We start from the raw sequence: 25,230 nt of genomic DNA, 5'->3' as shown, positions 1-25,230 counted from the left end.
TCTTCCCTCTCTGTCTCTCTCTTTCTCTTTTCTTTTTTCACTCCAGCATTTCTCAAACTCCATCCTTCACCTAAGACATTCTTTACATTTTCTAACCAAATGCTCCTCCCTCAACTTTTTAGAACCCTAAATACCTTTAGTCTTGTCTCAGGCAGGAATAGCCACGTCAGGTTCAAGGTGCTAAGTTTTCCCTAATACACATTGCAATAAACATGCAAGAGAATTTTTGCCAGTTTTGTGCCTCACATATCTGTTGTGTGTGGGGGGAGGCACCCCTGCACCTCCGGGAAGGGCGGCGTTAGTGCCTCCTTCACGGGGGGCCCTGGTACCCACTTCTCTCTCTTTTCTCATTGCCCCTCAGTTTACTGTCACCTGTACTCATCGTGGATTGTTATTGCATTTCTAGAGAACTTTGTTTATACCAGGCATGCTTCTAAGCTCTGGACAGGCATTAAGACATCTACTCCCCCTAACAGTCCTGGGAGATAGCCACGATAATAATGGGGAAACTGAGGCACAGAGCAGCTAAGTAACTTGCTTGTATCACACAGCTAACAAGTTGGTCCCTGCCCTCCTGGCACTCACAGTGTTGAAGACAGAGCAAACCTCTCAGCACTCTGACGTGGGCTTTGACAGAGGCAGGAGAGAGGCAGTGCGGGCCAGCAGAGTCAAGGAGGGCTTCCCAGGGGAGGCGATGGCTGAGCTGGGCTTTGCAGATTGAGTAGGAGTTCGCCGGAGTGAGGAGGAAGCAAGGGAAACATCAAAGGCTCTCCCTGGCTTGCTCGAAAGGCCTAGGGAACGATGGGAAATTGGGATGATGGAAGCAGACGGGGAATGTACAAGGGATGGTTTGGCTAGAAATGTACATTGGGGCCCGTGGTGCAGGACCTTGCCTCCACAGGAAAGGGGTTAGAATTTAGTGTCCAGCAGTTGGGCGCCACTGGAATGCTCCGGAGTCATCTTGCTGGGACCACATCTGCTTCTACTCCTTTTACCAGCTGTGAGATCACAGGCCTTAACCTCGCCTGAGGCCCCGAAAGTGCTGGATAACAGGGAGCTAATAGGAATCGTCTTCGGCAGCGGGGGCTCGCTGTGCGTGTGATCAGGCGTGGGAGTGATTGAATGCGCAATTTGGGCAATCAGGCCCACTTGCCTCCTAGTGCCTGCAAAGGGGCCAGAGCCCGCCTCCCTGGTCCTCAGTATCCCCATCTGGAATCCAGCACGGGGGAGGCCCACTCATGGCTCAAGTGTGCATTCCCGCCCTGCCCCCACGCCCCTGCCCGCCCGGTGGGGGAGCCCACAGCCCCTCCCAGCTGGACCTGAGCGAGTTTCGCTTTGATCCACCTTCCAGGAACTGTGGCCCTTCCTGTCACCAGGCTAGCACACAGGGGACTCGGCGAAAGATGAGACAAATGACACGGAGGAGCCCCAGGCCGGGCACGTTGGGGTTTCATTTTCAGTGTCCCCAGCTGGGGGTGGGGGGCCAGGTCCCCGACAAAGGGCCCAGCCTGCCCTGCCAACATGGGGCTTCTTACTGAGCACGTCCTCTGCACTCAACGGTTTACATCACTTCCTTCAGTCCTCCATACCCTGTGCCATCCAAACGCTTACCCCGTTTCACAGGTGAGGAAAGTGACGCTTAGGGTCAGTAACGGGACTGCCTGCCCAGGACACACATCTGGCAGCCAAGCTGGGCAGTGTTTCTGGGCTTGAGATTGGTACCCTGGAGAGTCTCTGGATGATGGTGTTAGGTCTTTTCTTTCTTTCTTTCTTTCTTTTTTTTTTTTTGCTGAGGAAGATTGGCCCTGAGCGACCATCTGTTGCCAATCTTCCTCTTTTTGCTTGAGGAAGATTGTCGCTGAGCTAACATCTGTGCCAGTCTTCCTCTATTTTATGTGGGATGCTGCCACAGCCTGGCTGGATGAGTGGTGCTAGGTCCGCACCCAGGATCCAAACCTGCAAACCCCGGGCCGCCGACGCAGAGCGTGCAAACTTAACCACTATGCCAGCCCCCGCAAGGTCATTTTTATAAAACATTGAGCCCCCCCACCCCCCCTCCCGCCAGGAACCAGCAGTTTCCTACATTCATTCCCTTGCCATCTTTCTGCTTAAGTCAAGGAGAAAGTCCCATGGGGGGGCCACTGTGTTTTAAGCACCTCTCTGACACGTGACATATCCCGCTCTTTGCCTCCCTCCTTCTCAACCCCACACAGAGCTGACCTTCTCAGAGCAGAGCGAGCCGCCAGTACCTAGCTGGGACTCACGAACGTGGTCTGCATTTTGCCGCATCTTTCTAAGTGTCGCCTCTTTGTGGCCGGTGGCTCTGGCTTTCCGTGTGTGGGAACGCTGCATTTCCCTTGAAATAAGACTTCCTTAAGGAAACCGAGTAACTCCCCTTGCGGAAAATAATAATGGAAGGACAGACTAGCTGGAACGTGGATGGATCTGGCAAAAATCCTACAAGTGGAGCTCCAGGGCCTGACGGTTTGGCAGCCTCCGCTTAGAGCTTAAAAAGAGGGAACGGCTGTAAAATCGGGCTGCCTGTGTTAGAATCCCCTGGCTTCTGCCCTCTATCTGCTGTGTGACCCTGGGCACTTTCTTTAACCTCTCTGTGCCTGAGTTTCCTCATCTGCCAATGGAGGAGCATAAGAATGATTGTATCTGTTTCATAGGGTTCTTTGAGGATTAAATGAGATACCAGGCATGGAGGACATATGACAATGCTCACCGTCCAGTGAGCATTCCATGGGTTGGAGGCCCGGCAGCCAGCGCTGGTCTCAGCCAATGGCAAGCTGGGAACGGGAGCAGGTGTGTCTGCCTTGATGGCCATGCTGATTCAAATACATCTGCGCGGCTCGTGTGATGCGAAATGATAATTATTATTATACTTCTTTATTTGAATGGTGATGCATTTTGCCTCCACTTACATTAAATCGGTTGGTCCTGCTGACCCCTGGGGAGCAGAGCAGAGCGGGGGTAATCGAGTCTACTGCTTGTTTTACAGATGAGGCCACTACAGTCGGCAGGCTCGGGACTCGAACCCAGGTCCCTGGCAGCTCCTTCCGCTCCTCCTGCTGCCTCCGGGGTGAAATGCTGGTGGGGAGGGGCCAGCCCAGGCTGACCTTTGCAGGCCTCGCCCCTTCCTCTCCTTCATCGCACCTTTGGCTGCCCCTCCCGGCTGCACCCGGGTGTGGGAGGGCATACGCATCTCGTCACACAGGCCCCTGCAGGTCCCCAGGTGGAGCCGGCCCTGACTGCCACCCTCCCAGCCCTGCCCTGGCCCGGGATCCAGCTCTCTGGCTCACGCGGTCCCCTCCCTGTGCAGCGCCATTTGCATCCACAGCCTCATTTGCAGCCAGACCCACCGGCTCCCAGAGCCACTCCCAGGGTCCCATCTCGCCGCCGCCGTTCTCCTAGTTCTGATGCAGCCTTGCGGATAAGCTGCCAGCCCACGGCTTCTCCCGGCTTCCCGGCCTGTGCCGTGGGGAGAGGGTGGGCCAGAGAGATGCTCTGAGCCCCAGCTGGGCCTCGGGATTGCTCTGAACATCCTCCAGGGGGGTCCTACGTGTCAGAGACGGAGCGCAAACCCATGAACCCTTGAGCATCGTAGTGGTAAGATCACGAACTTGGGCATCAAGCACCTGGAGTCAGATTCCGGCTATGCTATGCCCTGGACCCACGCGGGGCGGTTCCTTCCCCTTTCTGAGCCTGTCCCCTCACCACGCACCTGGTGAGGGGTTGGCACCCACCAGGTGCTCAGTAAAGGGCATTCTTTTAAAACAGCAGTAGTGCAAGGACCAAGAAGCAGAGAAGGCCAGTCCCGAGTATTGGAGGCACCCTTTACTTGGCTGCTCCCAGGGGGTGGGGACACTCATCCATCCTGTGTCCAGGCGAGGAGATGCTAAGGGCTGTGAGTCCGGGAGGCAGGGATCCATGTGGACTGGGATGGGGTGAGGTGCTTTGCGGTCTCTGAGGACTAGAGGGGGCGGGGAGACCCACTATCATGGCCTTGACCTGGCCTGCCCTTAGGACACACACTCTCTGGGCCCCGGTCTTCCCAGAGCCCACAGATGGCCCGCAGATGGCCTGTGAGCAGCAGCACGGGGAGGCCTTAGGACCCCATGGAGGCGCAAGGCTGAGGGGATCTGAGCATTGGTGCAGGAGTCATCGGCGCATGTCATCACCACATGTCGGCCAGGGGCACAGCATGTGCAAAGGCCCGGTGGCTGGAGGGCTCATGGTGAGTGCTGACACCAGACACGTCGGCAGGGACCACCTGCAGGCCTCGAGGGTCCTTGTGGGTCCTCGTGGGTGATGGGCCTTCTCCCAAGTGTGGCAGGGAGCCATTGCAGGACTGGGGCTTGGCGATGTGCCACCCCACACTGGGTATGTGGGTTGGGGAGGGGACCGGGTTGTATGGGGCCAGTCGGTGTACAGCCGGGAACCCAAGTTTCCCATGAGGGTGGTCTGTCATATCCCATGGCCAGGGGCAGGGTTGGGAGGGGCAGTCTGAGTGCCCACCTTGGGCACCATTGTCCCTGGGTGAATTTGCTTTGTTGAAAATTCCACTCCCCTCTCTGCAGGACCTTGAGACCCTGGAATCAGGGGAAGCCCATGTGATTCCCTGGAAGCCTCGGGCCCTGGGGAGTCTCTGGATGATGGTGGTGGAGGCCAGGGGAGGGGCCTGTAGAGCGGGCCTCCAGGTGGCATGGTCACACCCACCCTGTGCCGGGCCTCAGTTCACCTCCACTGAGGGCCTCGCATCCTCCCCCAGAGTTGAGGCCACCCCGCCCTGCACAGGTGAGCCCCACCTGCGCTCACCTGCACTCTGGGCCCTGCTCAGACCAGGCCGGGGGGGCTCAGGTCTTCCTTGGAGTTTCTGTGTGACGCCTGCCCCAGGGCCGGCCGCCCCAGGCCTGGCCCACGCTTGGTCCTGTGGCTGTCCCTGCCTTGCTGTTGGCCTGACTGCCTGGACGTGAGGGGTCTGGCCCAGAAGGAACCGGCCCCCATCCCTCCCCCTCCCCGGGATACACACATAAGGCAAGAAGCCGAGGGCCGTGTCTACCCAGCGGTCACCCCCAGGCCCTTGTCACACTCCACATCCACACTCCTCACCACGGCCCCCAGGGCTCCGGGCCTGCCCACCCATCCCACCTGCTCTCCTGCGCTCGCCTCCTTCTGCCCCTCCAGCTCGGCCAGCCTTCTGGAACCTTCTGGAAGGTGCTGAACTCCTCCCCAGCCGACTGCCTCTGCCCTTGCGTTCCCTCTGCCTGGAACTCAGCAGGTGCTCCGTGAGTGCTCATCACTGAGTGCTGAGATGGGCTGCCAGGTGCTGTTCTAAGTGCTGTGTGCATCACCTCAGGAAGAGGCACAGCTCGATACTTCCTGGCTGCGGGACAGGGCCAGCTCCGCTCCAAAGCTGGGGAGGATCAAGCAGGTCGAGGTGAGGCCTAGGAATATGCCTTTTCACAGGCTTCCTCCCCTCCCCTCCCCCACTCTTTAAGAAACAATTGCCTTTAGAGTCAGCTGGACCCGGTGCCAGTCTTGGCTATCACTTTTGAGCTGTGTGACCCCAAGTGAGTGACTGTACTTCTCTGAGCCTCTAAAATGGGGATGAGCGTCCCCGGCTGCGGGGCGGCTTTGATGTGGGTGGAAGGCCACTCCCGCACCTGTACACAGTTCCCATCGCTCTCAAGAGCCGCTCCCTTCCCATCCTGCAGGCCCCATGCTGCCCAGCTCGCCCCCTCTGGGGAAGGACACCTCAGAGGCACCTGGGCCCCCAACCCGGGCCACCACCCCCCACACACACACACACACAAACCCTCCTCTCACTTTTCATTCTTGTAAATTGACGTCAGCACTGCTGAATCATGAAGCTGAGGTTTGAGACAGAGAGAATCTGTACCTCCGGGGAAGCCACATGGCACCCATCGCCCCCGGCCCACCCCAGCCCTCTCTTCCTCTGCAGCGCTGTCTGCACACATCTGTGACACGGGCCTGCAGTGCGGCCCACTGTACACGGCTTAGCATAGATCTTTTTGAAAAGGACTCACAAAGAGAAGGGGCCGCCTCTGGGGAGCGTGCTCAGATGGGGGCCTCAATTCTTAGCTGCTGGGCTCCAGGTTTTCTAAGAGGAAGGGGTTTGTGGAAGGAAGATGTGATTTTTCCACTTTTTTTTTTTTCAAGGAGGAAAAAACCCTGAAAATATTGGAAACTACCTGCAAATTCACCCCTTAGATGCGGACCTGGTTCCTCATCTGTAAAGCGGGGATAGTCACAGGCCCTAAGTCATACACAAGGCGGGGGTGAAGGCTGATGTTTTAATATCAGTCACTAGGGGTCTGGAGTGGGGCCGGCAGTGACGCTATCTCTAAAAATGTCAGCAGCTGCTGCTGTTTATTCTTCTTATTATTGAAACCATTAGGCCCTCGTGGGAGGCTGTGTTGCCTTGTGGTACCCAGCCGCTGAAGCTGTACAAAGTTTGAAAATCTGGCTCCCCTACTTGCTGTGTGTCCTGCTAGGCCTCTCTGAGCCTCAGTCTTCCCATCTGTAAAATGGGGGAGCGGTTTTTAGCTCACAGGCTGGTTGTGAGGACTCAGCGAGGGAGCTCAGGACCCGGCATGCGCAGCAAGCGCTCCCTCTGTGTCTGTGATGTGCCCAAGCATCGTCTCCTTGGACCTCTCTGTCTCCACGCACTGCCCAAGCTGGCTGGGGGACAGGGAAAGTCAGGCCCAGGGCAGCAATGGATCCACACAGCCGACGACAAAAGGCAGGGAGGTGGTTCAAAGAAAAGGCACAGAGCCGAGCGTCAGCTCCCTCACTCCCAGCCCCTCATTAGAGGATGAAATTGCGGAAACTCTCCGAGATCCCTCCTCACCGTCCTTCACCTGGAGGCCTGGAACCTCTTTAATCCCCGAGACAAGCCAGGGCCGCTCCGGCTCTCCGACGCTCAAGTTAATTTTATGCTGCACTTTCGAGGCGGAAAGGTATTATTAAATATTAGGACACTCCATTAGAAGCGTGCCCAGGGCTGCAGAGAGCCGTGCCAACGTCTCGGAATGAAGCGCAACGCGCCCGCTTCACCCTAAACCCAAAAGGGACTCGGTTCACTGGGGACAGCAGTCCAGCGTGGCTTATCTGTCAGGCCGGCCACAGACACAGGAGGAGCCCTAAAACCCGGGTCACAGGCTCTTTCTGGGGACGCGAGCCGGCCCCACAAACATCCTGGAACAGCGGCTCCCTCCCCTGCCCTTGCAAACATCACCTCCTCCGTAAGATGCAGACTGAGGGTTCCAGCAGACGCCTCCTCCTCCAGCAAGCCCATTTCGGAGGCAGACACGGAGGCCCCAAGAGGGGAAGGGAATTGCCCAAAGCCACCAGCAGGGCCCTCCTGCCACCACAGCCCACAAAGCCGCTTTCTGGCTCCAAGCTGTGTGTTCAGCGAAAAGTACATGAAACAGAACAGGGTGGGAGGGAAGTCAGGCCCAACCCCGGGTCCCCATCCCATCTAAAATGTCTCCCTTGACTCCGGGGTTTCAGAATGTGCCACTCCTCCTTCCACAAACTCATCAAGCGTCTCCCCCACCCCGGGTTCCTGGAAGTAGCTGTGGTCACAGAATGAAAGCAGTTTCCTCTCTGTCACCCATTTCAAACAGATTCTGGGTGGACAGCCAAAAAAAAAAAGACCCAAGTGTCTTCTGGGACACGGGAATGACCACAGGCCGATTCACCCCAGCCTTGGTTTTCTCTCCTGTAAAAGGGGGCTAAGAGGTGGCTTCACAGGGTTGTCTCTGTAGGATTAGATTTGAGCCTGTAAAGCACAGAATCGGGCCCGGCACACATTAAGCGCTGAAATGTGAACTTGCGTTTTCCCGGACACAAAATACCAAAACCAGACCCACGTCCCCTCGGAGCCCTGAGAGCTGTGGGTGGCCCCCAGCCAAGGAGCACCTCCAGCCAACCACGGCAGCCTTAGGGCCCCCCTCTCCCCGGCCCTGTTCACAACCAAGGAAAACCTCGGACAAAGCACACGCTCTAGAAACCTTGTTTCTTTAAAAAAAAAAAAACTTTCATAATAAAGTTTATTCCCTAATCTGGTTGTAAAAAATATAAAATAGGTTTCTGCACAGCAGAAAAATAACGCCAGAGGCCCTCCCCCAACCCCTGGTTTGTGCAAAGATAAGTGGGTATATGTAAACATGAAGAGGTAGGAGGTTCCGGCGCCAGACACAGTTAAATTAAGCTGCTACAACAACCAGGGGGACCCAGAGGGAGCACCTGGAGGGGGCGCGCCCGCCCCAAGAGCTGGGGAGGGGTCTGCGGCCTGGACCCCCGGCAGCCAGGGGGAGGCGCATCGCCCCCCCCCCCCGCCCGCTCCCTCCAACCCAGGCGTGGAAGGCACCCCCAGCCCCAACGTTATTATTCCGGGGAAATAATAATTAATAATGGGAAATAATAAGGAGGCGCCCCAGTTAATGCTGCGTGCGCGGCCGCTCAGATCTGGAAAGGGAAGGAGCTCAAGTAGTCGCGGAGGACGGGGTTGAGGGGGATGCGCGCCAGGTTCTCGCGGCCCACGGTGGCCACGATGCGCTGGCGACACAGCTCCTGCAGCGGCCGCACGCGGCGCTGGCGCAGCGGGGCCCCCAGCATGCGGCGCGGCGCCGCCACGTAGTGTTCGAGCAGCTCGAAGAGGCAGTCGAAGGTCTCGCGGCTGCCGTCCAGGTGGAAGCGGCCGGCCTGGAAGTGCACGCGGATGCTCGTGGGGCCCGAGGCCATCTTCACGCTCAGGGCGAAGAAGCAGTTCCGCTGGCGGCTGTCGCGCACCAGGAAGGTGCCCACCGGCTCGGCGCGCAGCCGCTCGTGCGCCCCGTGCACGCTCAGGGGCCCCCAGTAGAAGCCGCAGGCGTCGAGGAGCGCGCTGGCGCGGGTGATGCGCCGGTAATCGGCGTGCGAGCGGAACGTGCGGAAGTGCGTCTCGCCCGGGGCCGGGGCCGGGACCGCCGGGCAGGGCCGCAGGCGCGCCGGGGCCGCGGGCGCCGCGGAGGAGGAGGCGGAGGAAGAAGAGGAGGAGGAGGAGGAGGAGGAGGAAGGCTCTGGCCGCCGTCGAGGCTCTGCTGCCGTGGAGATTGCATTGTCGGCTGCCACCTGGTTGTGTGCTACCATCCTACACGCGGGGCCGGCCGGAGGGGTGGGCCATAGCGTCCGGGGATGCGCTGATGGGGAGACAGAGGCAGTGAGCGGAGGCGCCGGGTGCGGCCGGGCAGGTGGGGGGCCGCGGGACCACTTGGAGGGGTGGGGCTCCAGGCTGAGCCGACCCCAAAGCGCCGAGGGCGGAGGATCAAGGCGGCGGGGCCCCTTGGAGCCTCAGTGGACGCGTCTAGTAAATGGGCTTCCCCATCCGCCGAGGGCTTCCAGGGTGGGTGCGGACTCCGGGTGGCGGGGAGGCGGAGTCCAGCCTCCAGGGCGCTCGGAGTTTGGGTAAGAGAAGGGGGCGTGGAGAGAGGTGCCGGGGAGAAGCCAGCCCCGACTCCGGCCACCTGGCCCTCGGCTCGCCGCCCCGCGGCCGCCGCCTGCCGGCCACACCGGGGATTGGCCGCCCGTCCGGGCGATTTGGGCAGAAGCAGGAGAAAAGCGGCGCTGCGGGAGCCCCGCGCGCGGGGGGCTGCCAGGGTGGGGCCGGCGGGAGCCAGGGGCGTGGCGGCCGCGACCCCAACGCGCAGCCCCCGAGGCCGGCCTGCCAGCCGCGATCCCGTCCTCCCCCGGCCTCCCCTGTCCCTCCCGCTTCCTTGCCCGGTGCCTGGCTCACCTGGCGGCGGGGCGCGGGGCCGCGGGCGGGGCGGCGGGGGGCTCCGGGGCGGCTCTCGCGCATGCTCCGGGGCCGGGAGCCGTGCAGCAGCCACGGCCGCAGCTCGCTCTGCCCGCGCCCGCCCCTGCGCCAGTCTTTTAAACCGGCGTGGGGGCGGACCCGGCGACAGGCCCCGCCCCGCGGGCTCCGCCCCCCCCCTCAGGACCCGCCCTCCCCGCCACTTTCGGTTTCTTTTTCAAGGGTGGCGCTGGCGCGCGGCGGGCCCCCGCCAGCTAGAGCTTTTCCAAACCTCCGGGGACCCGCTCCGCGGAGGCCCCCTACGCTGACCCAGGCTGCACAGCCCTAGGACCCGTCCATCAAGGTCTCCGGCCCCGCCCCTGAACCCGCTGGCCCCTTCTCGGGCGCCCCCTTGGGACCTGAAGTCCCTGCTTTTGCCCCCAGGACGCTCGATCGCGGGTTTCTGCATCCAAGCCCTTAGGATGCTCTGCACGGGTCCTGACGCACCCCTCGCCCCCGCCAGGTCTCTGTCTTCTACTCCCCTCGAGCTAGACCTCTCCACCGAGCCTGGGGTCCGGCCTGAAGGTCCGGGCCTCCCGCCCCTCCGCACTGCTCCCGCCGTCGCCCTGCCCCCAGGGTCCCGGGGTCCCGCCCCCGCACCCCTCCCGGCCCGTCGGCGTCCCTAGTCTAGTCTTGGGCTTCCCAGGAAGCGGCGGCCTGACCGCAGGCTTCGGAGGAATCCTTCGGCGGCGGGAAGGGCGCCTCTACTGCGGGCCGGCCGAGTTCCTCGGAAACCGGGCGGGGCGGCGAGGCCGGCGGCTGCCTCGGCTTGCCCTCGCCGCTGCTCCACTGCCGGGGAAACTGAGGCCCGGGCGGGGCCGTGATTCGCAGCGACTGGCACCTCGGGAGCTCTGCACGAGGCACACCCTCCGCGCTCTTAGCTTGGGGACAGGAGCCGCTGGGCACCTCCAGACGCGCTTTGGAGCCCAATGAAAAGATGGTTCATTTTCAGATGCCGTGGTTCCAAAACCTGCTTTGAGTTTCCCGGCCAGTCCTCCGCTTCCCCCACCTCTGCCTGACAGATTCCCCTCCCGCTGCCCGGTCAAGCATCTACCCGGACCCGCAGCCCCACCTTGGGCTCCGGATGATGGGGGTGGTGGTGCGGGCTATGATTTGTACACTGGTGTGTGTGAGCGATCCTGGGTCGTGGAAAGGGGCTGGCACATGTAATTTTTCAAGGAGAGAAAGAACAAATGAGGGTTGGAGCTGGTGGGTAAGTAGTGTTGGTCTCAGGGTCACACAGAAGACAGGCCAGGCTGGGGGCACGGTGGCTGGCCGCTCATTGGGGCACACTGCCCTCTACAGGCTGCAGCCCAGCCGGCACCTCTCCTTGAAGCCCTGGGTGCCTTTCTGGCCCTTTCCTTCCCTGGCCGCAGGCAGCTCTCAGGTCCCCTGTGTTTCCTCCTGGACACGAGGGAGTGTCCCCGAGCCAGCGTTTCTTGGGACCTGTCGGCTCCCTGAATTCGTGTCAGCAGCAGCTGGTGGTGGCCATTGATGTGGTCGCCCTGGGTCATGCGCTCGCACGCTCCGTCTTGTGCAAGGGGATGAGAGAGAAGACGCAGAGCCGAGCGTGTGCCAGTGGTCAGGTGCTGTGGTCATTCCAGAGCAGTGCTGGGGCCGTGCCTGTGGGGGGTGCTGAGTAAGATATAAAGCAGTGCTTAAAAGCCACACTTTGGACCCAGACTCCCTGGATTTCAATTGCAGCTCTGCAAGCTTTCCAGCTTTGTGACCTTGGGCATAACTTAACCCCTCTGCCTTGGTGTCTTCGTCTGTGTGATGGAGATAACAGTAGCACCTCCTTCAGAGCGGTGGGGGTTGACTAAGTGACTGTGGGTCAGGTGCCTGGGACAGTCCCCCGTGAATAATCGGCTTGCAGTGGGCGTTGGCTGTCTGTCACTGTCTCTCATCCGAGGGTGCCTGTGGGCGTGGCAGCGTGTTGGAGCCTGCAGGCACGTGGCCTCATCCCTGAGCCCATTTGAGAAGCCAGAGAAGGCTCGGGTGGAGTGGAAGGAGGGGAGTTTTGGGGGTAAACCAGGCCCCTGGGTGCCAGCACTGGGTGGTGGGGGGGTGGCACCTCCTTCCCACTTGAGCTGAGGGCAGTGGTCCAGGCCCAGAGATGGCGGCCATGCTGGGCTGACTCCTGTATGACTTGTCTTCCTTGCATCGTGTCTCCTTGGCAGGCCTCTGCACGCAGGGAAATCTATAAATAGCTAATGGCCCATGTATCTCCCGTCGACAGCCTCGACGGCTACTGGGGACAGTATTTATTTTTCCCCGGGGACTGAGGCCTCCTCTCGGCCCCCCTCTTGCTGCCACACTCCCACCCATCGCTGTGGATCCCTCTCCTTCATTTCGTTTACTGCGATATATTGGCCTAAGCTGACTGAGCTCAAGGCTTTCCAGTCTTTAGAGCACTGGATTGGCACAGCCATCCAATCTGCCCATTTCACAGATAGGGAAACTGAGGCTCACAGGGAGAGTCACTTGCCCAGGGGCACACGGCTCAGAGCTGACACTCATACCCAGAATGTCAGATCCCAAAGCTTTTGCCCATGTCCACTGTGCTGTTAAACTCCCTCCACCCCCGGTTCCTGGTGGCCTTGCATCCTGGTCTGTTTTCTGGGAAAATAGTAGATGCTGAAGAAGTCAGAGTCATCCGTGTGTATCCTGAGGCTGCCTGGGGAGGAGTGGGGACTTCCCTCTCGTCTGTAAGCTTTGGGCCCTTCTGAGTCTCAGATTCCCGGCCTGGACGGTGGGCCTGGCCTTCCCTGACCGGATCCTGCTTGTGAAAGCTGTGGTGACTCAGGCACAAATCAGCCAGCACGTGTGTGTTCTCCTCGCCACCAACAGCGACAGTTGCTATGGCTTTGGTTTCATTTTCTGAAGTCCTGAGTTCTTTTGAAACCAAATCCAGATGCCAGAAGAGACAAGAAATGAGCTGATTGACACACATCTGCCTCCTGGACGGCTCTTGTGGAGGACCAGGGCTAGGCTCCCAGGAAGCCAGGCGGGGGTGGGGAGCCCTGAGGGGCTGCCTTCAGACTCCAGGCCTGCTGCTTCCCAGCTGTGTGACCTCCGGCAAGCCACTTGCCCTCTCTGGACCTCGTTTGCCCCATCTGCAAAATGGGTTCTGGAAGTTTGGTGCCTCACAGAGCAGCAAGGCATGCAGAGCTGGGAGCCAAGTGCCAGGCACAGGGAAAAGTGCTCAGCACAGATGATTTCCTGTCACAGGGCCGTTGGGACAGCCCTGTGTTCACAGCTTGCTGGACCACAGCCAGATGTGCGGGATGGTTCCCGAGGAGTGAGGGGCCCAGCCAGCAGCTTGGACGAGTCAAGATCCTGGCCCGGACAGCTAGGTTTTTCAGTTTCTCTTTCCAGCTCTGGCACAGTTCTGCTGGGAACAGTGGCCGCAGGACAGGGCCTGTAATCCTGAAACTGCCCTCTGCCCCCGTGCCCCTCAGCCCGCCTTTTCTCCGAACCCACGGGGCAGCCTAGGTTCCCAAGGGAGCCCGTGCCTCTGGGGGCCCTGAGCTGTGTGGCTTAGAGCCTCGATTCTGCCATGAGCGGCCTGAGTTTCAGTCTGCCACGTAATAAGCATGTGGCCTGGGGCAAGCTTCTCCATGCCTCAGTTTCCTCATCTGCAGGATAAGGGGAATAGCGTATCTATTTTCCTCCTTCAGTATTTATTCTGCAAGTATTTATAGAGTGCCTCCTATCTGCCGGCACCAGGGGCCCAGGGGTCTTCGAGCAGACAGGCGGCGAATTCACGCCATCATCTCAGATGGTGGCAGGTGCTGGGGGGCAATGAACAGGGAGAAAGGGAGCGAGGAGCTGTTGGTGCAGTGCGGGAGGAGTGAGAGAAGGCAGTCAGGGAAGGCCTCTTGGAGGCGGTGACAGCAGAGTTGAGGTCTTTCTAGAAGCCGGATAAAGAGGGCTCTAGGGAGAGAGAAGAAGTCCCAGTGGTGGGAGTGCTGGGCACACTGGAGAACCTGGGGGGAGCCGTGCGTAGCTGGTGTGGAGAGTGAGGGGGGGGGCAGGCCCTTGTAGGGGTGGAGGCATTTGGATTTTCCCCCTAATTGCAGGAGACACTGCAGGATTGGGTGTGGGCAGAGCTGCCTGGCGCTGGCCTTCCAGGCAGCTGTGGCGTTAGCCTCAATGACCTGCAGTTGAGGCCTTGGAACACACCCCATGTTGATCCCTGACCCCTGTGGGGGTCGCCACGCTAGCCCCTGAAATGGGTGCCACACTGGGACGTTGATGCTTTGTGGAAGAGAGCACTGCTCGGGGAGTCCACGGCCTGGGTTCTGGGCTCAGCCCCCGTACCCCGGGAGACCTGGGAAGGAACGGCTGTTTGCCGAGCGAGCCCCTGCTGGGGCGGGGCCAGGTGGCAGCTTTGGGGTCTGTCGCCTTATTTGCTCTGCCCCTGGTTGTGAGGTGGAAGCTTCATGTCGCCATTGGCCAGCTGAGAAAGGCTCTCCTGGAGCCGGTGGGACTTGGTGGAGGTGATCTGGGGGGGCCCCGGGGGTTGGCCAGACCCCGCCTGGAGAGGTGGCTTTGCTGTGCCGGTGGCCCCGACAGCCTGAAAGATGGCATGTCTCAGTGGGGGAGGGATGTGCTGTGGGGACACTCCAGCCCAAGGAGAAACTTCTCTGGGACAGAGGAGCCTGACCGGCCCCGGAGCGATGACAGGAGCGGTGGCTGGACTCCAGGTGGTGACAGGCTGGCTCCTCGGCTGTCCTCGGAAGGCTTGATGAGAAGCTGCCAGTAGACCCGTCATCCCTGTGTGACGGGGAAAGAAGGGAGAGATCAGGTCAGAGAGGCTGTGAAGTGTTAGCCGGTCGCTGTTATGGTGTTAGTGACACCAACACAGGAGGGGCCCGAAGGAGGACTGCTGAGAGCCCTGGTTGTGGAGTCTAGACGCCTGTTGCCATCCCAGCACCCCACCCCCACCAGCCCCGTGGCTTCAGGCAAGTGGACTTAACCCAGTGGCCCAAAGAATAGTGCCAAAGCCCAAACGTGGCAGAACCAGTGTGTTTTTGTCAGTAGCTCCCTCAGGACCTCCTGAGAGTCCATTTGTCATGTTTTCACACGCTATTCTAACAAGCCGATCTGGTACCCTATGCCATCCCATAGCTGCTGAGGACAAGAAGCAATCGCAGTTTCCTTTGGGAGCTGAACGTAGAGGGGAGGAAAGAATTTGCAAAAGCTGCGAGCCTGGACGTGAGAAGGGACCACACAGCAGGCCGGGGAGATTGAGAGGCAGAACTCAGTGTCCCCTAGCCACGAGAACGCGGTTGAGAGTGGCAGGCACGGTGATGAGAGGTCGGATCCGGCCGGCCCTCTCTGTCTGGGCAGGCCTGTTGTCTCGGGGCACACAGACAGGGAGGCCGTGACGTGGGAAGCCCAGGGTGCTGACGCAGGAAGGGGCGCCTGGCCAAGCTGGCAGGGCCCGGAGGCAGGCTGGGAGGAGGTGATCCTTGACCTGAATTTTAAAGATCAAGCGGGACTAAGCCAAGGGTAGACAAGGGAGAACATCCTGGCCGAGCCCAGCACAAGCAAAGGCGTGGAGACGAGAATCTGAGGACCCCAGCGGCAGGTGGCGGGGGGTCGGGGAGTGGGGGAGGGGAGAAGGTAAGAAGGCCAGCGGCCCCGCATGCCAGACCAGCTGGTGGTTTATAGGGTGGTCCATAGGGTGAGGCTGATAGGGCGAGGTAGGGCTGGAGGAAGGCAGGGCCTGGGCTTGGCTTCTCCCTGCCCTGGGGCAATGAGTCCCTCTGCAGAGAGCCTTCTGTGTCACCTTGCCCAGACCAGCTAGCCCAGAAAGGGACCAAAGCCATTGGCTCAGAAGAGATAATAACACCACTTTGCCAGCACAGAGTTTATATTCAACATTCCTGTACTATCTCTTTTCAGAGTCCGCAAAGCTTTACTAAGCACCCATCAGAGACCTCTCCCTGATGCTCGTTCCTTTTTTCCTCCTTAATTTGCTCTCTCAATTCCTCACGTAAAATAATTAAATCAGTTCCCCTCCCCAGACGTAACTCCAGGCACCAGCTTGGTCCCTGTCTTTCCAGATCTTTTTCTCTGCACCTCCATAGCTGCGTTTTTCCCCGTAAAAATACAGTGGCTCTGTGTAGAATTTGTTCCTCTCTCGCTGGTTGTGTCTTTCTCCATCTTGCTCTTTTCCTCCCGGACAACAGATCCTAGCCACCTGGATAGATCACGTGGCCATCACCCCATTATTCTAAAAACCGCCTGCTATTCCTCAATGAACCTTGTGTGTTCGTGCAGCCGTCCCCTGGATGGACACATAGGTTGTTTCCAGTTTTTTTCCTCTTGCAACAATGTGACCCTTAACCCTCCCAGTGTGTCCTCTTGGCCCACGTGTGTGAGAAGCCCTTTATGGATTCGCAGACGCTGCCCAGTGTCCTGTCTGTGCGTGTCCCCCCGTCGGCAGCCGTGTGCGACAGTATCTGTTTCCCCGGGATGTCGCCCGTGCTTCTTGTCATCAAACCTTTTCTCATTTTGCGCATTTAATGGGTACACAAGTAGCATCTCACTTTTGTTTTAAGGCTTGCTCATTTTTTCATTTATTCAACAAAGAGTTACTAAGCTTCTCCTACGTGCCAGGCCCCCGTGTTAAATACTGGGGATGCGACAAGAACAGGATGCTCCCGTGGACCCCGTCACAAAGCATGAGATGCAACTAAGGCTCAGAGAGGTTAAGAGACAGGCCTAGGGTCGCCCAGCGAGGAAATGGAGGAGCTGGGAGTTGAACGTGAGTCTGTGTGGCTACAGTTTGAGGTCTTTTCCTCCTGAATTGGACCTCAAATGGGCCTCTCGACTCAGGCTCCGAATCCTCTTCTCTGACCACCCCCCTCCCCCAGGACTGCTGCGTCCCGTCCCGTTAGTGACCACCAGGGTGGGTGGAATGACAGCCCCGGGCAGCTGAGTGGGCAGGCCCACCACAGGTGGGGCCGTATCTATTTCGCAGACTCGCTGCACCCCAGCCCCCCAGCGAAATTGGATCTCTCCACCCAAAGGACGAGACAGGCCTGCTTCAGCCTCTGCACAGCTCTGGGCGGCTGCGTTTAGCATCTGTTTCTCTTTCCTGAATTTGGGTTTCCAGCAGGCCTGCCCCCAAAATAGCACTGCCCCACCCCAACCCGAGCAAGCGAAAGAATGAATTTGTGGTTTGATTTTTTTCCTCTCATCATCGTGTGTCTGGCGGTGAGAGGGGAGGGGTGTGGCGGCGAGCGCGTGTGTGCTTCAGGCTGTGGGAGGGGAGGCCTGGGAGAGTCTGCATGCATGCGTGTGTGCGCGCGCGCGCGTGTGTGTGTGTGTGTGTGTGTGTGTGTATTTGGGAATTCACACGTGAACCTAGCTCTCTGTGTCTGAGCGGATTTGAACGGCGACTTCTTTGTATATGTGACTGGCTATCTGTGTGTGCTTGTGCCGCTTTCTTTCTGAGTGCTGGTTTCAGGGAAATGTGAGGTTAATGACGGGTCCATAAACCACGCATGTGACCCAGTCTGTCTGCTTTCCAGTTGACTTCCTCTATTATAGAAATCATGTGTCTATAATAGATCCCCTGCTTCCAGTGATCATATCACAAAAGGACACCATCCAAGGAATAGGAGGTCTTTTGGTGAGCGGGGCTCAAAGTCCCTGACCTTATCCTCTGACCCTCTGTCTCTGTCTCCTCCCTTAAAACATGCTCCCTGGAAGGGCTTCCCAAACTCTGTTGCACTGAGGTGTTAATGACTATCATGGCATCATGGGGCCTTACATTTTTAAGTGGGAAACGGGATCCTGGGCAGAGCACTGACCTCTGATCGCAGACCTGCCCTCCAGGAGACCTCAATCAAATCATTTCACCTCTGAGTCAGCTTCCCCACCTATAAAGTGGGAACAGGAGCTCTCCTGCTGAGGGCGTGTGGATTCAGTGGAAACACTTATGCCAAAGCATCTGGTATCCAGTAGGCGCTCCATAAATGGGGATTTCTCCCGCCTGCTTGGGCCTTTCCCCACACCCTCTCATGGGGCGCATGATGCCAACCTGGAACCTGTCCCTGTGGTGAGGGGAGGTCAAGGACCCCGGGGTGCAGACCGTGGCCCAGGCCCTCTGCTGGATACCCGCATGTGTGGGCTCTCAGTGAACCCCCCAAGGAGGCTCTTTGCCCTGCCATTTTCCAGACAAGGAGACCGAGGCACAGAGAGGGGAAGTGACTTTCTGAAGTCACACACCGATCTGAAAGGAGACCTTCCCCTGCAGGCCACGGCCCGGGGCGGGCTCTGCTGAGCTCGGGGGCCTGCACAGCTCAGACTTCCTTTTTTTCCCATTGAGATAAAATTGACATCAAACATTCTGTTAGCTTTGGGTGTGCACCCCAGCGACTCGATATATGTATAGACTGCCAGGTGATCACCACCGGAGGGCGTTCCCCAGGGCTCCCCCGCAATGCTTCCCGGTCCCTTTGCCTCCGCCGAGGACAGCCTCATCATTTCCACGCCCGCCCTGCCTCCCATCTCCGCGTGCTCCACCCTGTTCCTCTAGCCCAAATGCCAGATGTGACACCAAAGGGACAGCAGGCAACCATGTGCCCCGCCCCATGCTAGGTGCCCTCACCGTGTCGGGCTGTTATGACCCGGCTCCGCCCCCCTCTGCCCTCTCTGCTGGCCCTCGGCCTGACCCCCGCACAAGCAGGTGCTCCCTCCCGCCCACCTGTCTCGGAAGATCTCCGGTGTCACCCTTCCGTCCAAGCCAGTGGTCCCTCTCTCCTGGCCACACCCGGCTAGCAGCTCTTCCTCTTGTCCCTTCTGTCCTCGACAACAGCCTCCAACAGCATCTTTAGAAACACACTGGACCTTGTCACAGGGCCTTGTGTGTCTTCTGCGTTCGCAGAGCCTAGCACAGCCCCCAGACACATTCGGTTCCTTAGTAAAAGTTTGTTGAAACAAGTGTGGCTCAGAGAGGTTCATCCCCAGCCCAAGGTCACACAGCAGGGCAACTCAGTGATCCAGGATTCAAATTCAGGATGCTCTGGACTGCAGAATGCACATTCCTGACCCTCTTCCCGCCTGTCTCCCGCCATGCTCCTGGGTGGACTATTGCGTGGGGAGCACATAAACAGTGTGCGGGCCCATGGACATCCCCTGTGTGTGCACGTGTGTGCACCCAGGAGGGCTCTGCCCAAGCAGAGTGTTGCTTGTCTACTTCACAGGCTCCTCGGAGTCCCCACCCCTCATTCGTTTCTGCCCCTGTGCCAGCATTAGCTCCTTATGCTTTCCTGAGGTCACGTGGCCCGTCCCTACTCCCTATGCAGCATCTTCCCGGCTTCCTGCTTCCAAACCAGGGCCCCGAACGCTAGACACCTTTAGTGCAATTAAAATGCCAACACAAGAAGAGTCATCCAGTGTGCAAGCTTTAATCAGTGTTGCATAGAAATCCCTGTAGTTAACGTGTTCCTGCAGAACGCTTTCCTTCTAGCGTTCCACGCGGGATGGCGTCCTCATTTGGGTGAAACCGACACAGGAATGAGCCGCGGGGTGCCTCTCAGTTGTGTTTCCGCCCTAAGGAAGGGAATGAGAAAGGGGCCCTTTAAGAGCTGAGTGTTTCCTGAAGTCACTTAACCTCTCCTTGGGGTCGGCCTGCTCCTTTGTAATGAGATATGCAGGGTGGATGGTGCTTAGACCATCGAGGTCCTTTTGACTTATGTGAATCCATCCATCCGTTTATCCCATTTATCACCCACCCCTCCGCAAGTTCACCCAGTCCGTCCATTTACCCGACATTAATCCAGGCTGCCCATCGAGCCCAGACGTCCGTTCTTGCATCAGTTGGTCCATTCAATTACTCCCTCCATCCAGTTAACCGTTCGATCCGTTCATCTACCCATCTTCCAGCCACCCAGCCAACCAGTGTTTGACCAGTTCATCAAATGCCCACCCTCCCATCAATACTCATACCTCCATCTTTCCAACTACGTCCAACCAAGTCACCATCCGTTCACCATCCACGTCCTTCCAGCCACGTCCAACTATCGTGGATCAACCGTTACCCAACCAACTAATTTCTTTCTCCCACCAGTGCATCGATCCAGTTCAGCTAACCACATCCATTCGAGTTGCTGGTCATTCAACAAGCATTTCACTCCACCCTCCCTCCCTCCATCTCTCCCTCCCTCCATCCCTCCCTCCATCTCTCCATTCCTCCCTCCATCTCTCCCTCCCTCCATCCATCCCTCCCTCCCTCCCTCCCTTCCTCCCTCCATCCACTCAAGCAATCACGTAACCCTTCTATCACCCATGCCTCTACCTAACCAACCTTCTAATTTATGGATCCACCCTGCCTCTCATCCACCAGCCAAGCTTCCATCTAGCTAATCTGCCATCTGTCCATCCTCCCAATAACTCATCCAATTTATCCAAAGGACTAGTCCAGCAATGCATCACATATACAACCAGCCGGAGCCACCGTTGCCCCTCCCTCTTGGCCCTTGCCTGTCGTTCCTCTGTGTTCCCCCTTGGAGGCTGCAGCCTTCTCCTCCCTGCCCCCGAGGTCCAGCTGGGCTGCCGCCCCTCCCCTGGGGCGCCCTGTGGCCCTTCCCGTTTGAAAGGTACCTGAGTGCCACCTCTGTGTTTTGCCAACCCGCTGGCTCCTCTTCACCGCCTTCCTCTTGCTCCCCTGTCTTTTCAGGTTCTTCCTCTTCTTGGAGTAGCTGCAGGAGTGGGTGATGGGCCGTGCGGGACCGGAGTGGGAGTGCGTGGTGTGACTGTGATGCTTTGGCACGTTGGGGCTTGACCTCTGGCTGCAGCGGCCAGTGGCGAAACTCTGGCTACAGTTCTGGCAGTGGTGGCTGCAGTCGCACTGGCTGCAGGTGTGGCTTTGGGGCCGAGAGTTGCTGTGGGGCTGAGAGTGGGTGACAGGGAGGCCCTGTGCTTTGGTGTCCATGGGAGGCCACGTCTGGAGGGGCAGAGGCCTCCCCTCCTGCTTTTCCGGCACGTCCAGATTTACAGAGGCCCTGGCAGCCCCTGGTTATATAGCTGGGGCCGATTGTGATGGCACAGGTCACAGGGGTGTAACAGATACTGCTCGGCTGGCACAGAGCCCTCTGTCCCTGCCCCTAACCCGCAGGGCGGGACAGGTTTCAGGGGCACTCTGGGGTCGTCCCATCTCTGGTTAAGAGTGGGGACCTGTGGGTCAGCTCGAGCTGAGTCTGCAGCCCAGATGCCCTCCTTCCTTTCCTTCTGGACACTCACCTCTCCAGGTCCCTGTTTCCCATTTGGTAGAATGGGGACAGCAGGAATACCTACCTCCTAGGGACATCGGACGGATTAAACGGGAGCCTCCGTGTCCAGCCCTCGGCTCAGGTCCAGCTCACCGGAAGAGCTCAATAAACGTTGTGTATGCTTTCTCGGGTGTTTGTCTTCTTCGCCCAGGCAACTCGGAAGCTGGGAGCCCAGGGCAGCCGGCCGGGGGGTGGGGGGGGGACAGGGTCGATGGGGAGACGACCGGGGCTCAGGCAGATGATGTCGGATGAGTTGGCTGGCTTACCGGATGGACAATGATGAGAGGAACCCAGTGGCCTGGGGGGTGGTCCTGGGGCCAGCCTGGCAAGCCCACCTTGCCAGCAAGACTGAACGCCGGGAGCTTTAGAGCCGGGTTCGAACCCCGCTTCATCCTAATGTCCAGTCTTGGGTGGGTCATTTGGTTTTCAAGGCTTGGTTTCCGCATCTAACAAAGAGATGTCATTCCTTCCTTCCTGGTATTCTCGGGAGCCTGAGGTGCCTGTGGAGCCGCCAGAGGCTCCTGGAAGCTGTCTTCCTCCCTCGGCTCCTGCCTCCTGACTCTACTCCACCCCCTGGTAACAAAGACCCGTGGGACAGCTGGAGTCACGCCATCCCTGCTCCGGCCTCCCAGCACCTTAAGAGGAAAGCCCCCATGTGTGGGCACATGAGGTCCCCTCGCCTCGGGAGTTCCGTCCACAGCCCCCCACCCCATGCCGTGGCCCACGCCCTTGGGCTCAGCTCTCGGCTGCTCTCCGCCTGTACCTCCCTCTTCTCCACCCACGAAACTCCCTCCGTCTCCATCTCCCTTCCGCCAGCCAGCCCCCCATCTGGACGCCATAGTCCACTTCCACTCCTGCACAACTTTGCCACTTGTTACAAGGATTTGCTGTCATCCGCTTTTATGGCAGTTTCTTTCTTTCTTTTTTTTTCTTGAGGAAGATTAGCCCTGAGCTAACATCTGCTGCCAATCCTCCTCTTTTTTGCTGAGGAAGACTGGCCCTGAGCTCACATCCGTGCCCATCTTCCTCTACTTTATACGTGGGACGCCTACCACAGCATGGCTTTTGCCAAGCGGTGCCATGTCCACACCAGGGATCTAAACCGGTGAACCCAGGGCCGCCGAAGCGGAATGTGAGACCATAACCGCTGCGTCACCGGGCCGGCCCTATGGCAGTTTATTTCTTAATAAACATGTCACATTGTTGAGGGTGGAAACATCCCTCATTCACCGAGCGCCTCCAGTGAGGCTGGGCTCTGGGTCCCGCCCTCTCTGGGCATCTTTGTCCTCGAGCCTCACAAGGACCCTTTGTAAGTGGGCTGAAGGGTGCCCCCAAAAGATAAGCCCACATTCTAACCCCTGGACCCGGCAACACAACCGTGTTTGGAAAAAGGATCTTCACAGATGTGATTAAATTAGGGATCTTGAGGGTGCCCTGGATCGTGCGAGCGGGCCCTGGACCCAATGACGTGTCCTTATAGGAGCCACAAGAGAAGACACACAGGGGTAGAGCCCGTGGGGAGGCGCGGGCACAGGGTAGCGTCATGCAGCCACAAGCCCGGGAACACCTGGAGCCGCCATGAGGGGACAAGCAAGGAAGGATTCCCCCAGGACCTCTGGAAGGAGCACCCTGCCCACACCTTGTGTTCAGACTTCTGGCCTCCAGACTCCAGGATAAGTTTCTGCCGTTTTAAGCCACCAAGTCTGTTATAATTTATTACAGTAGCTCTAAGAAACCAATGCACTCCGTGAGATAGGTACGATTGTTACATTTTACAAAGGTGGAACAGGCTCAGAGAGGTTGAGTCACCAGCCCGGAGTCCCACAGCTAGTCAGCAGCAGAGCTCGGATTCAAATCCAGTCCAGCCTTACGGTCACTACGGGATCCACAGGGATTACGGAGGGCTCCCGCGGCTCTGTGCTAACGGCCCTGCCTGTGTGGGCTCGGTGGGGCAGGTTGGGGCCGGGCGGGTACTGGGCCACGCTGTGAAGACTTTCTGGGTCTCTGGACATTCTCCCCCACTCCCTGGACCCTGGAGTGCATAGTAGGACGGAAAGTGTTTTTGATTCACGTTAGGGCCCCTAGTGACTGGCACGGTGTGTGGCTTACAGCAGGGGTGTGACAGGTGTTTGCTGGGCGAAAGGATGGGCAGGTGTGTCAGGGCGACTCGGATAAGAGGACAAAGCTGCTGACCGGGATCCCTGGTCAGAGGACGGGGGCAGGACTCACGGGCCATGAGGCCCCCACCTGCGGACGGCGCTCGCCTCTGCCGCCTGCAGGCTCACACATGGTGCCAAAGGAGCAGGCCTCCCCAGGAGCGCCACCTCCCCCACCCCGGGAGCCCTGACCAGGGTCCTTGTCGCCGATGGCTGGTGCCCCGGGGGACTCCTGAGGGAGGAGGGTGGGGATCACGTGTGTCATGTTTTTCGGGAAGAAAAGGGTTAAGGGAGCCGGGGGCAGGATGAGAAGCTTCTGGAAGGAGAAGGAGGTAGGGGAAGTGGGCACAGGGCCTGGGTTCTGCAGCTTCCACAGCCTTCTGATGAAGGACCAGCTCTGTCTCCATCACTGGACCCCTTGATGGAGGCCGAAGGGAGCTCCTGGTGGGGGCACGGATGGCCCCCTGGAGCGTGAGACAGCAGCCGAAGACTCTGGCTGAGAAGGACTCGGGCCCCTCCACAAGCCCCGACCCCAAACCAGGGCTGGCTCGGTGGACAGACCCACCACGACTCCAGCACCAATACTGGTCTGACTCCAACACTCACCATGTGCCAGGCCCGACCCCACCAGGCATCTCAGTTCATTCTCCTGACCACTGACCTGTGGGGTAGCCATTAATCTCACCCTTAAACAGGGAGGGGCCGGCTGAGGATCAGAGACAGGCAGTGACTCACTCAAGGTCGCACAGCTAGCAGAAAGAAATTTGAACCCAAATCTGCTGAGCTCCAAGCCAGCCCTCTTTAAGATAAGACTGTCTGTGGTTAGAGTGGGAAAATGGGGGTTTGGCTGAGGGGGTTGCTCTGTCCCATGGGGTGCTGTGTCTGCTCAGATGTGGAGGAGAGCCTCCCCCCGCTCCCCCTGGCCTGACTTTCCAGCCAGGCCACCGCGTTTTCCACCCCCCAAAGCAGGAGACGGCGACAGAGACGTCACGGGGATCGGACCTTGTGACAGCTTCTGGCTGGACATCAGGGACAGGGGTCACTGACTCCTGCCCTTCAACCTCCCTACACACACACACACACACATGCACACACACGCGCCCGCACACATGCACCGGCACGGGGTTAGGGACACAAAGTAGGAGCAGCCTTTCTTGGAGACTCTTTATTGACTCTGTTCTGAAAGCTCTCCTCGCTGGAACGGCGGCGGGCACCTCGTCCTGGGCCGTCATCGCGGGTCAGGAGTGTGTCTGCTTGGGCTCCGGGCTCTCCTGGGCCGCCTCGGCGTCGTCTTCGGCGCCCTCCTCCTCCTCCTGCTCCGCCTCCATCAGCAGCAGCTTCCCCTGCACCGGGAGCTCCTCGTCCTCCTCTTCCTCTGCCTCCTCCTCTTCCTCGCCCTCCGATGACAGGGAGAAGTTATCTTGACTCACGCAGGCCACCAGCTTCTTCATGGAGGATTCGTGGCCCCGGCTGTGGCCCGTGCCCAGCTTGGCACAGTGGGAACCCATCGCTCACTTTGGCTTCCTCTCTGGACTGGGAGGGAATGCCACTGAGGGGCAGCGGAGGGGCTGTGAGGGTGGCGGGCAGGGCGCTGACATCACAAAGGGGTCCCAGAATACCCCTCCCCCACCCTGGACACCTGAGTCTGGGCTGACACCTGACTCAAACCTTGGCTACCAGTGGCCCCGCTGGGTTCCGGGAGGCAGAGGCAGGATACCATGTGACCCCACCACATGGCCTCCTCCATTGGGCCCCACCTGGCAAAAGTCCCCCTTTGAGCTGGGCGGAGAGTTGGGGGTAGAATTTCTGGAAGCAGGAGAGCACAGATTCCTCCCCACATCCCAGAAACACTCAGCCCAAGAGAGCTGTCGGCAGGACATGAGGATGGTTAGAACAGCGGCGACCTGTGTGGGGGGCTGGA

At 59.1% G+C, this 25,230-nt stretch overlaps 3 protein-coding genes across 3 annotated transcripts; all 3 read right to left on the bottom strand.

Annotated features, from left to right (window-relative positions):
• Positions 1-8,046: 8,046 nt before the first annotated feature.
• Positions 8,047-9,916, bottom strand: SOCS1 (suppressor of cytokine signaling 1). The gene is made up of 2 exons (XM_070566751.1): positions 9,806-9,916; positions 8,047-9,212 (listed from the first exon to the last, which is right to left on the bottom strand). The coding sequence occupies exon 2, from the start codon at positions 9,160-9,162 to the stop codon at positions 8,494-8,496; it is 669 nt and encodes a 222-aa protein (XP_070422852.1). The 5' UTR covers positions 9,163-9,212; positions 9,806-9,916; the 3' UTR covers positions 8,047-8,493.
• A 4,354-nt stretch (positions 9,917-14,270) lies between these two features.
• On the bottom strand, positions 14,271-20,892 carry TNP2 (transition protein 2). The gene is made up of 3 exons (XM_070568941.1): positions 20,486-20,892; positions 14,532-14,641; positions 14,271-14,369 (listed from the first exon to the last, which is right to left on the bottom strand). The coding sequence occupies exons 1-3, from the start codon at positions 20,814-20,816 to the stop codon at positions 14,271-14,273; spliced, it is 540 nt and encodes a 179-aa protein (XP_070425042.1). The 5' UTR covers positions 20,817-20,892.
• A 3,567-nt stretch (positions 20,893-24,459) lies between these two features.
• On the bottom strand, positions 24,460-24,944 carry PRM3 (protamine 3). The gene has a single exon (XM_008542085.2). It carries the CDS (start codon positions 24,815-24,817, stop codon positions 24,548-24,550), a length of 270 nt encoding a protein of 89 aa, XP_008540307.1. The 5' UTR covers positions 24,818-24,944; the 3' UTR covers positions 24,460-24,547.
• Positions 24,945-25,230: the final 286 nt, after the last annotated feature.

The sequence above is a fragment of the Equus przewalskii genome, chromosome 12 (assembly GCF_037783145.1).
Source record: "Equus przewalskii isolate Varuska chromosome 12, EquPr2, whole genome shotgun sequence".
NCBI lineage: Eukaryota > Metazoa > Chordata > Mammalia > Perissodactyla > Equidae > Equus > Equus przewalskii.
Note: the sequence above shows the minus strand (reverse complement) of the source record. Positions and strands in the feature narration are given on the sequence as shown.

Coding starts and splice junctions, on each gene's coding strand:
- SOCS1 (XM_070566751.1), bottom strand. CDS start 9,162: ATGGTAGCACACAACCAGGTGGCAGCCGACAATGCAATCTCCACGGCA.
- TNP2 (XM_070568941.1), bottom strand. CDS start 20,816: ATGGACACCAAAGCACAGGGCCTCCCTGTCACCCACTCTCAGCCCCAC. Junction 14,642..20,485: donor AACACAGAGGTGGCACTCAG/GTACCTTTCAAA, acceptor CCCGTCACACAG/GGATGACGGGTCTACTGGCA. Junction 14,370..14,531: donor CTGTCATCGCTCCGGGGCCG/GTCAGGCTCCTC, acceptor GGGCCCCCCCAG/ATCACCTCCACCAAGTCCCA.
- PRM3 (XM_008542085.2), bottom strand. CDS start 24,817: ATGGGTTCCCACTGTGCCAAGCTGGGCACGGGCCACAGCCGGGGCCAC.